The following is a 17,410-nucleotide window of genomic DNA, read 5'->3' as shown; positions in this document are numbered from 1 at the left end:
CACTTACCACAGATAAGCTTTGACGCAGTACTCTTTAATGTAGTTACAGCATTCTGGGCAGCAGGAAGCTTGCTTCAGGAAATGGCAGTATTAAGTGGGTTGACAATTGAAATGTCAAGAAGGCAGTGGAAATTGGCACAGGCCACGTATATAATTAGCAATGGCTAGAGGCTTAAAACCTTCCTCTTTTCTACTTTCAGTCTTGTTACTTTATCTATTCTTTATTGCTTCGGCTACTTCTGACTTGTGGTGACACCGCTGTCATGAGAGTGTGAGGCACATTAATGCATGCCTGTCTTCACATAACCCCTCACTCACTTTGAAAGCATGGAGACAATATGCATGTTAGCAAGTCCTGTGCTCTCCACAAGAGCCGCTGTCAGTCAACCTGTTAAGTAAGCAAAGCACTCAACTTGCCTGAAAGAGTTAAAAGTGATGAGAATATTTTTTCAATGTTAAAATTCTTTCTCTAATCACAGTTTAATATGCAGAAACAATTCCAGTATAGCCTATTGACTGTAAGCCATCTGTAGATCAATTCCGCTGAAAAGTGTGAAAACACAAGCTTTGTTACGATGTCTGTTTGACCATTCTGAGCAGCCCTAGCAACAATGTTTGATGGTCTTTGATGGCAACCAGTGGTGTGAGCATGGGGCAGGCATCTGTTTGTATCACCAATGCCAGACAGGGCGAGTGTCTGGAAACCAGTTTGAAAAGTCATTATTTTTGTTATTCCATTTCCTGACATTCATGTGACAGAGATATTACATACTTCAATATACAAATCATTAAAAGCAATACTCTACAAGATAAAAGAATATTGTAGGGTTATCTCAGACAAAATAATTAGCTGCAAGGTTTCTTATATCTACAAATCAAATTTTGTTCTTGCAAAATGTAGGACACACTGTAATTTTGAAGAACTATGGAAAGCCTGGAAAAGTACAACTGACTAAAATTACATTTTTAATTTTTTTTTTCAATAACAAGCATTTGTTTCTCATTTATTTCATTTAACTGCCAAATCAAAGCAGTTTCTTTTTTTTAAATTCAAGATCAGTTTCCTGTGTGCCAATAATAACTACAGACTTTAATACTCTGGAAGGACTGTTTGAATGGGCGAGTTTTATGAGATCTTAAGACACAAATCAACAATTAATTTTTAAAATAAGCTCTTGGATCACAGAGATGCAAAGAAATTTAACAAGTTTAACAACAAATTATTCTCAAGGGGAGAACATGTGAAATCTGTGTTCAAGCAAAGTTAGTATAAACTATTTATTAAAAATATGTGTTAAGGACTAAAGGCAATGGAAGTTGCAGTAGTAGATTACAGTTAACCACCTACGTTCAGTTCACTACTCTTCAAATGCGATCAGCTACCATTTTTTATTTGCACAGTGGCTGTTTTATTATATATATATATATATATATATATATATATATATATATATATATATATATATATATAGAAGGTCGCTGGTTCGATCCCCACGGCCACCACCATTGTGTCCTTAAGCAAGGCACTTAACTCCAGGTTGCTTCAGGGAATTGTCCCTGTAATAAGTCCACTGTAAGTCAGCTTTGGATAAAAGCCTCTGCCAAATACATAAATGTAAATATAAATAAATATAAATATATATATATATATATATATATATATATATATATATATATATATATATATATATATATATATATATAAACACATGGATTGGTTGCATTCTCTAAATTTGTGCTCCTCAGAAATTCCATATGCCACCCAATATAACACCCCCAGTATGTCATCCAGCTGCTGACTCAGGTCCTTTAAAATGCTTGATTGTTGGTAAAAAATTGCCATTTTATTAATTTTACTTTTAAAGTTCTCATCCATTCTGAATTCAAATCCAAGATCATTAACCATGAATCATTGCTTCCACAGTTTGCTTCATTGTACATCCAGTTAAAGACAATTAGTAGACTTGCTCAATTTTCACACTATCGGTTCAGTTAACACTGGTCACTTGTTAGACCATTCTGTATTTTTAAAACATGATTGCCAGAGTTCATTAACCTGGGCTGCGATTACAAAAAGCATCATAAGCCTAAGCTGATTTAGAAACCATTGATGCCAATGGTCTCTTTGATCAACTTGTGCTTGTGATGCTTTTGGGAAATACAGCCCTGGATTGTTACTTGTAGAAAACCTATTCAGAGCTCAAATCCCAAGCAAATGAAATGCATATAAAATGGTATTACATTCATGGTTTGCTATATATTCTTGCTGTAAATAATTCACTAATACGTCTGCATTAAGTTCAAAGTTTAGCTGAGGACTAAAAATGATCAAATACTGTACAAATACTGACAGCACTATACGGATGTCTTTGATACCATGCCTCACTGTTTTTGTTTCAGCGTATTGCACAGGACTGCCATGTTTTTACATTATGTCAAGTTAAAAATAACTTTTTAAAAAGAACTTAGTTCTCTTCTATTCGTTGCATTAAGTCTGTTTTTTTTTTTTTCAGTCTGAAGAGCCCTTTACTGCACATCACCAGCACAGTTGATACAAGTAAGAGCAGAACTAGCTGCAGTGTTGTTGTCCATTGTTGTTCTAAAAATCATAACAGCTGTCATACCTTTCAGATGGATTTTGTTTTCTGGGCTGTGCACTAAGACGGAGCTGACAGAATCCAGGCTGTCGTAGTTACTACATCCAAGAGGCCCTGTTCTGGTCTCCGTTACCTAGGAAACAAGGAGATATTTTAATGCCTTATTATCATCTAAATCATGCACCTGTTTGTTCCTCTTCAGAAGCAGTAGAGTGCTGAGCATATGATGTTGTCTATAACAAACTAACACGACTGTGCTATAAACCTGAGTCAATATCTAAATGTCACCAAAGCCTATTTCAGCATGTCAGAGCCCCCTAAAAATGCTCACTTTGCACTGCTTCATCGAAATAGTAACATTACTTCCTGAAAACTCCAGTGTTAGGTCCCATTGCATTATTAATTTCAAATCTAGAGAGCAGTGAGCCATGTGCAGTGGTATAGTGTTGTTAACGGGCCCTTGCATTAAATAGATGGGTTTTCTGGCTCTAAAATAACACTGTGTGTAATGTGTGTCTGACCTGGCATTTCAACTGGGACTTTTAAAATAATGGTGTAGCCTAATGCTCCAGGACTTTTTGATTGAGTTGTGTCTTTTTTCTAAAAATGCTGATGGGCCTAATGGGCACTCTGCCCATTACTACCACTTGGCACATCAATAATCAGTTAATTAATCAAATAGAACACACACACAAATTGAATAATGTGTGAATTGTGAATAAACAAAAGAAATGGATGAAAACATTTTTATAAAAAATTGTTTTTATAAAAAATAATATATATATTTTTTTTAATTCATGTTTTTTTTAATCAACATTCCACTGTTTCACAAAAGGTTTTCTTGTTATTTCAAATCTAATGTGAAAAACTGTGGTAACGTTTGATTTAGCAATTGAGTCTGACCAGTGTAATTTCAACTCACGAATCACTTTAACACCCCAACAAGGCAAACAAGTTTGTATAAATTGATTCATTGGAAAGAGCCAGTTAGAAAGAAGCCATCATTCACAAATCTGACAGTTCACTCAACCATTAAATGTTATTCACTGTAACGTAAACAAATTTATGCTATCAAATGAAGTGAAAAAAAGTGCTTGCTGTTAGCAGTTGCAATACGAATCAATTGTGACTGAGGCTAACACAATTCCTAACATCTATTTTGGGGTTTGGTGAAGAAAGTCATATGGGTTTGTAACAAGAGGCAAAGTAAATGATGACAACATGTTCATTTTAAGGTGGCCTAGCCCTTTAATGTTCTTCACAAATGTTAGCAAATCAGAACTGGAGTGTGTCCAAAACTGAAAAGGGAAAACAGACCCTCATGAAAAGGTTTGCTTTGAACAATGTTTTTTGCCAGGTCAATATATCATAACTTAAGCTGTACATATATTAGTATTTATATATGTACAATAAAAACTGACATATGTCTTGTGTCAATCAGGAAAAAAAAAAAAAAGATATGATAAGATAAGCCAGCCTTACTTGATGATTCAGAGCGAGTAATTTATTATACTATATATTCTTCTAAATAGTGTTGCTATTTCAAACAATACTTCAGAATAAATATATGTTTCAAGGAAAAGCTGATGAACACACCACTGAGTCAAAATGAACCATATCATGTAACTTGGCTATGGAATCCATATCTTTGTTTTCAGAAGAGTGCCTTTGTAGCTAAGAACTTTAACACTGATGTTAAAACAAAATAATGGTGTTTCTGCCTGAATACAAATTTGTCTAAATTTTTAAGCCTATAAAATGCTCTGATATGCATGAAATATCTCGCAAAATATTCTTATGGAGGCGTTTGAAATTTCACTAGCACAAAAAACTTTCATCTGTCAAATTTCGCCCCACCACTTTTGGTGGCTTTGTGCCGCCTCTGCTTTGACATAAATAGATGTCAAAATATGTGTGAATTTACATATCTTTGTCAGGTCTTTGTCTTAAAATGCAATACTGCAACTAATCCAACACTAATCCAACACAAAAATGCAAAGGATTTGGGACCATGTCCTCATAATGCCATAATCATTAGTTTGGATATTTTGAAGTATGTTAAGAATAAGCAATTCCCTTTTTATATGTATTTTTCCCTCCTCTGTTGGATTTAAGATATTCCTCAATGGAGCTTAAACAGAAGAAACAGTGTTCTATTTGGCGAATATTTTAGTTTATCCCCTTTTATCTTTTTTCTTTCTTTCTTTTTTTTTTTTACTGATCTGCTTTATTTCTGATATATTGCCAAGCAGTTTATAGATACAGTGTTGAAAACAGACTATACGTGTTTGAAGTAACTTGCCAACACTGTGTCATTGATTAATGATGGCTTTCCGCTTAACATTACAGTCCTTCTCTTATCTGTCACAATTTATCACCACATGATTTTAAATATATACCTATATTTGAAAATCCTTTGGATAAACAAACAGTAAATTCAGTGATAACATAAAATCTCTATGATGATATTTACACAACTTTGGTAAAGGAGCATCACAATGTATCATAATATGTGCACACATGTGCAAACTTAATCGTTATTTTACAAACTGTCTCTTTTCCCAAAAGTGTAAAGTCCCAGTTCACATACCCTCCTCCTCTGCTTGTCCCACTTCAGCATCTCATTAGATCACTTGTCATTTATGATCACTTACTGCAGCTGACTTGCTCTGATCCCAATAGGACTTCAGGCTGTTTGCCCAACACATAAATACAGACACTAATCCTTCTAACTGTCTTCAAACTTGCGTTCTTCATGTGGAAATCATTTCAATCATTCACTCTTTTTTTATTTTTATTTTTTCATTATTTGTGCTACTGACTGTTCAAGGTATAATAAAACAAACAGCTCATGTTGTTGCTGTGATCTGTCATTGCATTGGTTTATTTTGTTGAATTGAGACTAGAGCTATACATATATAAACAATTGGCTCATACTGTTCTCTGTTTTGTTCCTAGTATGGTTTCAAAATAAATGAATAAAGAAGTAAAGATAGAACATCCAGATTCAGAACTTCAGACTAGATTCTAATTGAATGACCTGCATTCAAAGCCTTTGTAAAACAGCTATAAACACTAAACATATTAATGCACTAAGATGCTATGTTGCTTGGCAATGATAATGAACTACATTATTTGGTGGAAGAATTGTTCATTGCAAAAAGTAGTAATAATAAATGTAAACATTTGTGTCATTAATCATGATGCTGTTACTGCTGTTTTATAAATGCAATAAGCCAGAAGTGGTTCAACTTCAGTTGCGACTCAAAACATTTCCCATAAGTTTGCAGACAGCAGAGAAAAAACAATGCTAAATGTAAGTAATAAAATGCAACTAACCGTGTAAATTAATCTGTAACATGGTGATATGGCTGATACTAATATAATATTTAGCCCAGTGTTTGTTCCATGTGTTTATGCATTTACAAAATTGTCAATTTTCCATGGTATTTTTGCATATTATTGGGCACGTGCAGTTTAAAGTAATATGATTAATTTGAGGACATTTTGGTTTAGTTTCAAATGAGATACAATTGTAGTGCTTTGTTGGGTTATTAATATCCTGAAGCAAAACCAGTTGAGAACCACCACATTTACATTAAGAGGTATTCTTAGGCATGAAGTGGAACCTCTCACAACTGACTGCTTTATTATTATTTACCTGGCACATTCATGTACATTGTTTGTCAGCATCACTTAATATTAACACATTCTGACACATCCATTTAAAGAATGATTTCCTCCTACCTGCCAAAACAAACGGATAGCACATAAATCTGACATTTCCTACCCTGCCTCTTGCAAAAGTGTCATTTGTTGTTTGCTTCATATTTCTGTGGCTTTGTATTAAACTGTATCCTCGACATGCTTGTCTTAAGGGCATAACAAAGGAAATTAAGGCCTTGGGTACTTCCCTCTCCATTTCTCCCTCATCTCACACCAGCCAAAAGCCCACAAAACACCCACAGACCACAGTATAGCCTATTCTGTCTCAATTGAGATGCTAGAGAAATGCATATCAAGGTGACTCATTTGTCAAAAATGCCTCTACCCCTGCTATGGGAGGCACACTTAGCAAAAGACTGCAGATGCGCTCTGAAAGCTGGGATTCAGCTGTTTAGGAGTACATGACATGTGACAGGATTTTAAGTGCAGGTTCTGAGCTTCATTGAATTTGACAGCTGAAGTTGATTATACATTGCTGTCAGATGTCTTGACCAGTGCCAACTATCTAGAGAAGGCTCTCCCCAAACAAGGTTCATCGTTAGGAGCTCTCTTTTAAATACTAGACTCATTTAGATCATTATTTATATTCTGCACAGAATGAGACTGAATGAGAAAATATACTGTAGGTGTACAAAAATGTACACTGGTGGTACTATAGTAATGTAATGGCATTAGATGGTAATACCATGTTACTTTGATATATTCCATGGTACTAAATGATTACCATATACATACAGTATATAGATATACTCATTATATATAATATATACAGTAAATGAATATGGTAATCATTCAGTACTATTGTATGTATCATGGTATTACCATCTAATACAATCACTGTACCATGGTACCACCACAGTTTATTTGGTACTGTATTTAAATGATACTCTTTGAAAAGCGGTTTGCACACCTTATGACCAATGGATTTCCAGGAATGTTCTGTTGTTGTCCAGTCACTCATTATTACTGGAGATGGATTTTCAAAAATCTTTTTACAGAAATTACACTCAAAAAAAGTAATTTCGAGCCAGTTAAATATTTAAGACTTGAACATAATATAGAAAAATTTACTTTCACTATAGAAATCTCCATGACAGGATTTTATTTATTGCCATAATTTTTCTGTTATGAAGGTAAGTGAGGACCCAAGAGCGATGTCAATGAAAATAGAGTCTTTAATGAGAATTCTTTTCTCACCCCCTCCAACCACTGTCGCCATTCGCCTAGGGCTAGGCGGATGGCGAGCAGCTCACGGTTACCCACATCGTAGTTACGTTCTGACCGCGACAGGCGATGAGAGAAGTAAGCGCAAGGGTGGACCTTGTTGTCAGAGAGAGAGCGCTGGGAAAGAATAGCTCCTACGCCCACTTCGGACGCGTCAACCTCGACAATGAACTGTCTAGACATATCAGGGGTAACCAGAATGGGCGCGGACGTAAAGCGACTCTTGAGGAGGTCAAAAGCGCCCTGGGCGGAAGCGGACCATCTAAAGCACGTCTTGAGGGCAGTCAGGGGAGAAACCACCTGACTGAAGTTACGGATGAAGCGTCGATAAAAATTAGCGAAGCCGAGAAAGCGCTGCAGCTCGACGCGTGATTTAGGTGCGGGCCAGTCTATAACGGCTTGGACCTTGGCGGAATCCATCCTAATACCCTCAGCGGAAATGACAGAGCCGAGAAAAACTACGGAAGGGACATGGAAAGTGCATTTCTTGGCCTTAACGTAAAGACGGTTTTCTAATAGGCACTGAAGGACACGACGAACGTGCAAGACATGAATCTGGAGTGACGGCGAGAAAATCAAGATATCGTCGAGGTAGACGAAAACAAAAATGTTCAGCATGTCTCTCAGGACGTCATTAATCAGCACCTGAAAGACAGCTGGGGCGTTTACCAGGCCGAAAGGAAGGACCCGATATTCAAAGTGCCCTAACGGAGTGTTAAACGCCGTCTTCCACACGTCCCCCTCCCTAATGCGCACGAGATGGTAAGCGTTATGCAGATCCAATTTAGTAAAAAATTTGGCCCCCTGCAAGATCTCGAAAGCTGAAGACATCAGAGGGAGCGGGTAACGATTCTTAACTGTTATGTCATTCAGCCCTCGATAATCAATGCATGGGCGCAAGGACCCGTCCTTCTTCTGAACAAAAAAAACCCCGCCCCGGCGGGAGAGGAGGAGGGAACAATAGTACCGGCATCGAGCGCTATAGATAAATAATCCTCGAGAGCCTGACGCTCGGGAGCCGACAGCGAGTAAAGTCTTCCCCGGGGGGGAGTGGTTCCCGGAAGAAGCTCGATCTTACAATCATACGAACGATGCGGAGGAAGAGAAGTGGCCCGGGACCGACAAAACACCGTCCGCAGATCGTGATACTCCTCCGGCACACCCGTCAAATCGCCAGGTTCCTCCTGAGAGAAAGAGACAGGAAATGGGGGGAATAGCAGACATTAAACATTCCACATGACAAGAGACGTTCCACGAAAGGATAGAATTTTTAGACCAATTAATAGAGGGATTATGTCGAACCAGCCAGGGATGGCCTAAAACAATAGGGGCGAAAGGTGACTGAAAAATAAAAAAAGAAATGGTCTCGCTATGATTACCAGAGACAGTGAGGGTTAAAGGTAACGTCTCGCGCTGAATCCTGGGGAGAGAACTACCGTCCAAGGCGAACAGGGCCGTAGGCTCTTCTAAAACCCTAAGAGGGATACCGTGTTCCCGAGCCCAGGTCTCGCCCATGAAACAGCCCTCTGCCCCAGAGTCAATCAAAGCCCTGCAGGTGGCTGAAGAACCGGTCCAGCAGAGATAGACAGGAAAGGTAGTGCAAGCCCTTGAGGGAGAGGCCAGAGTTGTAGCACTCACCAGTAGCTCTCCTCTACGAGCTCGGCGATGAAGGTTGAAGCATTTCTCAATACGAATGGCGAGTTCAATCGCGGAATCCACACGGGAAGGGACCTCTCGAGAGAGAATCTCATCCTTGACCTCCGCGCAGAGACCCTCCATAAAGCGGGCGAGTAAAGCCGGCTCGTTCCAATCGCAGGAGGCAGCAAGAATCCGGAACTCAATGGAGTAATCAGTGACGGACCGCTTATCCTGACAAAATGAAGACAAGACCCGAGAAGCCTCTTCTCCAAAAGCAGAATGGTCAAAAATCTCTTCCTTAAAGTCCTGATATCGGGTCAAACAATCAGCCTCCGACTCCCAGATGGTCGTTTCCCACTCTCGAGCCCGTCCAGAAAGGAGAGATAATACATAGGCGATACGAGCTCTGCTCTGGGAGTAAGTGGTGGGCTGGAGAAAAAAAACTACATCACACTGGGTGAGAAACGCGCGGCATTCTGTGGGCTCACCAGCATAGCACGGCGGGTTATTGATCCTGGGTTCAGTAGGCACAGGAGTCTTGGAGGCGACCGATGAATCAAGGCGAAGAAGGTGTACCTGACCTGTGAGGTCGGCGACTTGAGCAGCCAGGGTCTCGACGGCATGTCGCGCAGCAGATAGCTCCATCTCGTGTCTGCCCAGCATCGCGCCCTGGAACTTGACGGCAGACCGTAAAGGATCCGGAGTTGCTGGGTCCATCTTGGTCTGAGTCTACTGTTATGAAGGTAAGTGAGGACCCAAGAGCGATGTCAATGAAAATAGAGTCTTTAATGAGAATTCTTATGAAGCAAAAGATGAACACAAATCTCCTCCTTGAGAGGTATAGCTCAACATAAACAACCCGCAGAGAGGGCGAAAAATAAAGGAAGCTTCTTCAGAGCTTCTCAGGGAGTGTCCCTTTAGGCAGCAGTCGGGGGTTGTAGTGTAGCGCCGACAGGCAGTAGGCTCCCCAGGGGTAGACAAGGGTCGAGATGAGACAGTGGTGTCCAGGCCTCTAGCAGCGCAGGGCGCACTGAACAGAACACAAATATATCCAGATAATTATCAGTAAACAGATAGCGTAGAGTGGCGGATGCCAACAGGACAGGACTGGACAGCGACAAGCAAGACAGTGGTTGTATCAACGTGTGAAACTCTAGTGAGACTCAGACAACGACAACAGCGAAAGCAGAGAAAGAAGTAGAGATCTTAATCAGCGGGAAGCAGGAACAGGTGGGAAGAGAATTAACGGAGAATTAAGGGGAGATGAGGAGCAGCTGGAGGAAGAGGGAAAGGGGGAGAAATAACCTAAAAGGGTCAGCAGAGGGCGAAAGAGTAGAGGGAAAGAACAAGAACAAAACATATTATGACAAGACAACACAAGACATGACATTTTCAAGGTCTGGACATTCCAATTTTCTTCTTTCATGACCCAGATGTTTTTTCAAAGAATACCATGGTAAATGTCCAAAAATCCATGTTTTCTTTTCTTATTTTTTTCTGTTAGTGCATTAGTTCTGCATAATGCTTTAGCATGCCATTATTCATTTTCACTCCAGTACCATTCGGACACTTGCATGTTAAATGCCCTTGCATGTTTAAAGAAGTGTCTATTTTTACAACATGTACTTAGTCTATTAACATGGTCGGTACATTCAGTGGCGGTTCTAGCTTACATGGTGCCCTAGGTGAGATCAGAAGTGGCACCCCCTCAACTTCCCAACCCCTTTAAAAATTATGGAATTTACAGATAATTTTTTTTTATTTATTTTTTTTTACAGAACTATGCTTTAACACAAAATATCTAGAAGGGTTAGTTCACCCAAAAATGTAAATGTTATCATAATTTAATCACAATCATGACATCCCAGATGTGTATGACATTCTTTATTCTGCTGAAAACCAATGACATTTTTTTAGAAGAATATTTCAGCTTTGTAGGTCCATACAATACAAGTAAATGTTGGTTAGAACTTTGAAGCTTTAAAAATCACATAAAGGCACCGTAAAATAGCCCATAAGACTCCAGTGGTTAAATTCATATCTTCAGAATCTTTATCTGTTTCTTGGGTGAGAAACATCTAGGTTACTATTGTAACCTCCGTTCCCTGATCGAAGAAGCGACACTAGGGGTCTCTATTGAGAGCATTGCGCATGTCTGAACTTGAGAAAAGGCCAATGAGAAATTGGCAGACAGAATTTGCATGTCCCTCCCCCGGACATACGGGTATAAAGGGAGGGAATCATGTGTCTGTCCATTCAGGTTTTGCACTGAGTAGCCGAGAATGAGGTTTGGCCATAACAGTGGCTCGGTTCTGCGTCGTGGCCAGGAAGACACAGCGTCTCGTTCCCTCCATCAGGGAACGGAGGTTAAAACAGTAACCTAGACGTTCCCTGTCTGTCGCTCACTTCAACGTTGTGTCGAAGAAGCAAAACTAGGGGTACATATTCAATCACGCCATGCGCTGATCCGTGTACGTGTGATGCGGGTGCGGGCAGGCAGTTGCATGCCAAAGTGACAGGCTACGTCACACTGCACGTACCCTTCCCCAACGCCCCATAAAATCATCATAAACTATTTAGGTTCAAGGCACCCCGAAGGGGGGAACAAATTGACATGCCAAGCATGGGAGCAGGGGCCATCTTAACACTATCACACGCATCGGGGAAGGCATTCCTTTCCAACTCCTATTCTTTCAGGGGGAAAAGACCCCATGGAGACCACCACCTGCCCAGGCTAGGGAGAGGTAAAGAGTGGCAGAATACTTCACATGGGTTTTCAGGCCACATGCGGGAATGGCGCGGTGGTAGATCCTACCTGTGAGGGAGGAGTTGCTACAAACACAGCGACCGGAGGGCAGGGGGGAATGCCCCAGGGAGACGCGGGTCCGCCCGTAGGGGGACCTTACCGCGGAAAATCCACAAAGGGGGATTAATCAACACAGACCCCCTCCTGTGGAGCACCTATTCCAGTACAGAGTAGTTTCAGTATCCGTAGTGGGTCTGGTCGGGTAGGCGAGTTAGTGGAATCTCCTGGGATAGGAGCGCACGTGATCACCTCAGTGGAGGGGAAAGCCGCTAGGTGCAAGCGGTACACCCGGTCAGTTGTTCTGCATTACTGAGTTCTACTAGCTCGGACCTGAGAAAACACGGGACAAGACCGACTCAACCCTGAGATTGTAAAATCTCGTAAAGGTACTGGGTGTCGCCCAGCCCACTGCTCTGCATATGTCTGCTAGGGAGGTGCCATTGGCCAGTGCCCTAGAGGATGCCACATTTCACATTGAGTGTACTCGAACCTGCAAGGGGGTGGTCATGGCCTGAGTGTGATAGGCCAATTCTATGGCATCAACAACCCAGTGGGAAAGCTTCTGTTTGGAGACAACGTTCCCTTTCTGCTGTCCACCAAAAGAGACAAACAGCTGCTCAGAACATCTAAAGCTCGGTCCACATAAGTACGTAAAGCCCACACCGGACACAGCGATGAAAAGGTTGGGTCTGCCTCCTCCTGGGGCAGCACTTGCAGGTTCACTACTTGGTCCTTGAAGGGGGTTGTAGGAACCTTGGGCATATTTTTCTAAACCAAAATATAGCGTGATTTGATAAACCAACACTTTTAAATCTATGGCTAACCCTGCAGCTGTTAACTTTCTTTGCCTAAGTGACGTCACAGACGTCACAGACAGTGGAGACTGCAAGTGGCGTCATTATCAGAGTACATGCAGGTGAGTGAGCCTGCATAGATAGCAAGTGCAAGTCTGCAGCCGGACCCTTCTCGCGTCTTTCCCCCATCGCCATCTTGCGAGCTCTGTACGGGGGCGGGGTGTTATGATTTGGGGTACCTCAAAAATGCTGTTAGACACAGACACGTGCTTGAAGCAACACACTTTATTATAATTGAGAACAGATGACAGAAAAGCCATATATGCACATGTCTGGCGCGCTGTTTGTTCGAGGGGTGCAGTCTCCTCAGGGAACACAAGAATGTAAAGGCTTCTCACTCATGAATTTTTTTTGGAAGAATAGTATTTTCTATGAGAATGCTACAAATGACCTCATACGATATCAGGAAAATAAATCATAAAATATTAAAAAAATGCATTCACCTTGAACCATTATCATCATTATAATTATTATGTTTACATATAGAATTGTTTTTAGATCTTCATTTGTATTAGTAATTTTCCGCAGTTGTCACAGACGGATATTTGCGTGATGGTAAATGAAAGATGGTTCTGTTTTTATATTGTATTTTTTACCACTTCATTATTTTGATTGATTTTTCGTTTTGTTTGAAGTTCTATTTGAATTTAGAAATGTATTTGGTTTGAGATTTTGGTTTTTGTTTTAATAAATGAATACAATTTCTATGCAAAATCACTAAAGCAAGAATATTCACCGATCCCCCAGCCAGTGGGTTGATGATTTAATTGGATATTGTGTGTGTGTGTGTGTGTGTGTGTGTGTGTGTGTGTGTGTGTGTGTGTGTGTGTGCGTGAGTGTGCGTGCGTGCGTGAGTGTGTGTGGGTGTGTGCGTGTGTGTGTGTGTGTGTGTGTGTGTCTGTGTGTTTGTGCGTGCGTGCGTGTCTTGTGAGAACGCTGAAAAGCCATCTTTTTAAAAGTTGAACAACACTATTTTAATTGCACTTAATTTGTTTTATTTTTTAAAATAAAGTTAAAAGTTTGAAATCAAATCAATTGTGTAGGCTATTGCTTAACGAAAATTACTCCATAGTACCACCTAGCGTCCGACCAGCGGTAATACCGGTGTTAATCGGTTTGAACGTGAACACCGCACCTGTGTGAAAATTATGATACCATGGGAAGTCTACTGTTAATAGGATGTCATTATGACAAATGGTTATATTATAGAGGGAAGAGTCCATGTCTAGGGCTGGATGGTATACTATATGAAATTACACACATACACAGATTCCGTGATATTAAACATCTTCAACAATCAGTAGAATCTCTTAGATCTGGGAAGACCAGCTAATCTTAGGATGTTTGTTCCTGCAAAATTTAATCGGCACTTAACCCGCCATGGTATCTCAGGCTATTTTTGTCCTTAAGTGGTATCTGTTTACATGGAGGCAAAGTGACGCTCCCCAGAAGCAGCTTCCTGGTGTGCTTTTTGCACTTCTTTTTGTGTGTAATTGATCATCCTTTATGGCATTATTGATGAGCCCGCTATAACCCACTTCTACATTGGTGCCCAAATCATCAGTCTGATTTGCACACAGGGTGCATGAAGGAAGCAGTCAAAGGTATGCCCAGTAGCCTTGGAATGTCTCATTAGCTCAAAGCAATACTGTAGGGCACTCTGAAAGCACTTTTACACCAAAAAAATATCACCTTTGTGATTTAATGAGATGTCTGTCACAGAGCGCCAGAGTCAGACACACGTATCTCATGCACAAGTAGGATATTTAAAGAGATAGTTTACTTCTAAATGTAAATTATGTTATCATTTACTCAGTCTCATGTTGTTTCAAACCTGTATGTCTTTCTTTAATGAAAAGAAAGGGTTGGAACAACACAAGGGTGTGAATGAAATATTTTTTTTTTTAGGTTGACTATCCCTTTAACAATATGTTTTACAAATCACTAGCTCCCTAGTGCACAATATATGCTCTTGTTGTACATCTACGCTCATTTGAATAGCTTGATGTGTTTATATAGTTTGCAATCAAGATCCAAGTGGATCACATTAAGTACATAAGCAGATGTTTCCCAATAGGTCTGTGGCCATATTGAAATGGAACTGTAAAGGATCTTTGTTAAATTGAACTTCTCTGCCGATGTTGTGTGGGGAAAGCTTGGGCAGATGAAAAGCATATCACAGCCCAAAGGGAAAGTCATTATCTTCCACTCTCAATTTCATCAGTGTAAAATGCTCTTGCCTTCGTTACAAGCCATGCCACTTTTATTCAGGCTGAAATGTTTTGCAAAAATAAAGGTGCAGTATAGAAGTTTTGGCTTTGACGGTGTTTGACAGAGCTTGAAAGTTCCATACTTCATTTTGACTGATCAGCCTGCACAATGGTAGTGCCCAAAAACCACAAAGTAACTACGCCAACACTAAAACTGAGAAAAATGTCTTCAAAGGTTTTTGGTTTTAGTGTGGATCTTCTGTGAATCTGAGCATAGTTAAGTCGAACCCGATAAGACTAGAATGATCATATTCTAATAGACCCAGTTTCGGTCATAACTCAGTTTTGAGCAAATGTTTAGTTAATGTGTTTTCCTTTAGCATAGGAGTATAAGAATACAATGGAATGCATAAAAAATATTGAATAATCGGCATTTTGCAATGTTGGCATGCATTCCCAGATCGATTGTGACAAGAATTTGCTTATGTAATTAGGAACCCTAATGCTAAGCAAAAACATTGCCATAAACAAATTAACAAAGTCTAATTTTGTCATCATCTTTTCCATTAGGAAATATGCTTGTGAAACCTGCATCTCAAACCACAACAGGAATGTCCCTTGTATCAAACTGTAATTGTATGCAAGCAGGCGTCAGCATATCTTGATTGGAAGTCAATGATACATGTCTCTGTTCACCTTTCAGAAGCATAATTTCCTGCACAGCTCACTCTGAAGGAATCATGATGTTGCAGTCACAAACTGTTCTACACCCACTCAGCAGCTGTGAGTTACAGCGAGGGGCAGTTGATGCATCATAGCTGCTTAAAGTGCAGATTACCATGGAAACAAATATGCAACAAAATGCCTATAATGGTAAACGTATGTACCACAAGCTGAATATTCAGAGTTCAGCTGATTAATGGGAATCAAAGGCTCAACACAATGAAAAACAAGAGAAATGGCTAACATGCTGGTAAACTTTTAAAATAAGTTGAACACAAATGTAAAATTCATTAGTGGTGTAATAATTATGCATAGTAAAATGTGTTTGGTTAACATGGGGCACATGAAAAAAATACAGTGAGGGAAATTCATAAAAAATAAATTGTGGCCTTTATTAGCACTGATTATTTGAATGTGTTTGTCTGCAGTTTAAGCACCTAAATAATTCATTAATTCATGATGCAAAACAGATACCATCACATACACACTAAAAATCATAATTTTACGAATTACTGCTGCCATGATCAATATAAATGTTTATATCTAATTTTACAGATAACCCCAAATTTTAAGAAATGATTGCAATAATTTATAAATAACATTGTACAAGTTTGCAATTTTATGATAAACATAGTTTATTATAATATAATAATATTTCAAAATTTTAAAAGCATGCCATTTCAGTTCTGTGTCCTCTATTTTCGAGGAAAAAAACTGGTTTTTGTGCAGAAATAACGTGCAAAATTGGCACAACTGTTAAGTGAATTTACCCCACAGTCTCTCTAAAATGATAATAGCAGGAAACCATAGCTGAAACTGGATTAAACCAGAAGAAGCAGTCTTTTCCATTACCTTGATGGCAGATGTAGCAATCTGCAGGTGGTGCAGTCTTCGCAGGGTGCTTTCTCTGTCTGTGAAGTATGAAGCCGCCAACTGGTGCAAGATTTCCAGGGAGACCATGGAGCTGTTTCCTTTTCCCTCTGTCTTTTTACTCAGCTTCTGTTTGTCCAAGAAGATTGTGAGCGACTCCTCCCCTTTGGAAAGAAGCATGCAGAGCCCAAAGCATGAGACATGGTGGTTGAAAAAATATATGAAGGCTTCACTTTCCAAAGACAATGTTCAGCAAAGTGACAGTGAGTCCTACTCATGTTGTCCGACAGTTGTCCAAGTGTGCTATTGAATGAGATCCATACAGTCATTTCAGATGTTTTGCAGGTCTTCATTGAATATCAATTACAGAAGTGAAGACTGAGAAGCAATTAAGTTTCCAAGAGAGATTCCAAAAGGGAGTTTATTCCAAATTCAGGTTGTTATAACCACAGATTTCTACTGATCAATTTCAGATTTATTTTATTTTTATTATTATTATTCTAAATGTTTATTTGATGTGAGGCTAAGCCTGAGGTCCATATAAATATTTTCAATCACATGAGGGTTAAAAAGTGTCTGCATCTTTCTGTGGAGCCTGAGTGTTGTTATTTGTGTCAGTCTTATTAGTATGCACACAACAGCATTGTTCTCCCATTTCCTTAGCTTTGAGATGTTAATTACCAGCATTCACAGCAGCTTTACCACTTCATTTGTCTCCCTTGTTGCTAAAGTTCTCTAGCTTCACTGCATACATTCACCAAT

General features: G+C 39.6%; 1 protein-coding gene across 1 annotated transcript in view; it reads right to left on the bottom strand.

The window, feature by feature from the left end:
* Nucleotides 1-17,410, bottom strand: part of LOC127644655 (BMP/retinoic acid-inducible neural-specific protein 3-like) — a 123,236-nt gene that overhangs the window by 43,891 nt on the left and 61,935 nt on the right. The window contains exons 4-5 of the mRNA XM_052127958.1: nucleotides 16,631-16,812; nucleotides 2,625-2,730 (exon numbers count right to left, since the gene is read on the bottom strand). Of these exons, the coding sequence (XP_051983918.1) occupies nucleotides 2,625-2,730; nucleotides 16,631-16,812 (288 nt within the window). The remainder of the gene's footprint in view (nucleotides 1-2,624; nucleotides 2,731-16,630; nucleotides 16,813-17,410) is intronic.

Source organism: Xyrauchen texanus, chromosome 6 (genome assembly GCF_025860055.1).
Source record: "Xyrauchen texanus isolate HMW12.3.18 chromosome 6, RBS_HiC_50CHRs, whole genome shotgun sequence".
Taxonomy (NCBI): domain Eukaryota; kingdom Metazoa; phylum Chordata; class Actinopteri; order Cypriniformes; family Catostomidae; genus Xyrauchen; species Xyrauchen texanus.
Note: the sequence above shows the minus strand (reverse complement) of the source record. Positions and strands in the feature narration are given on the sequence as shown.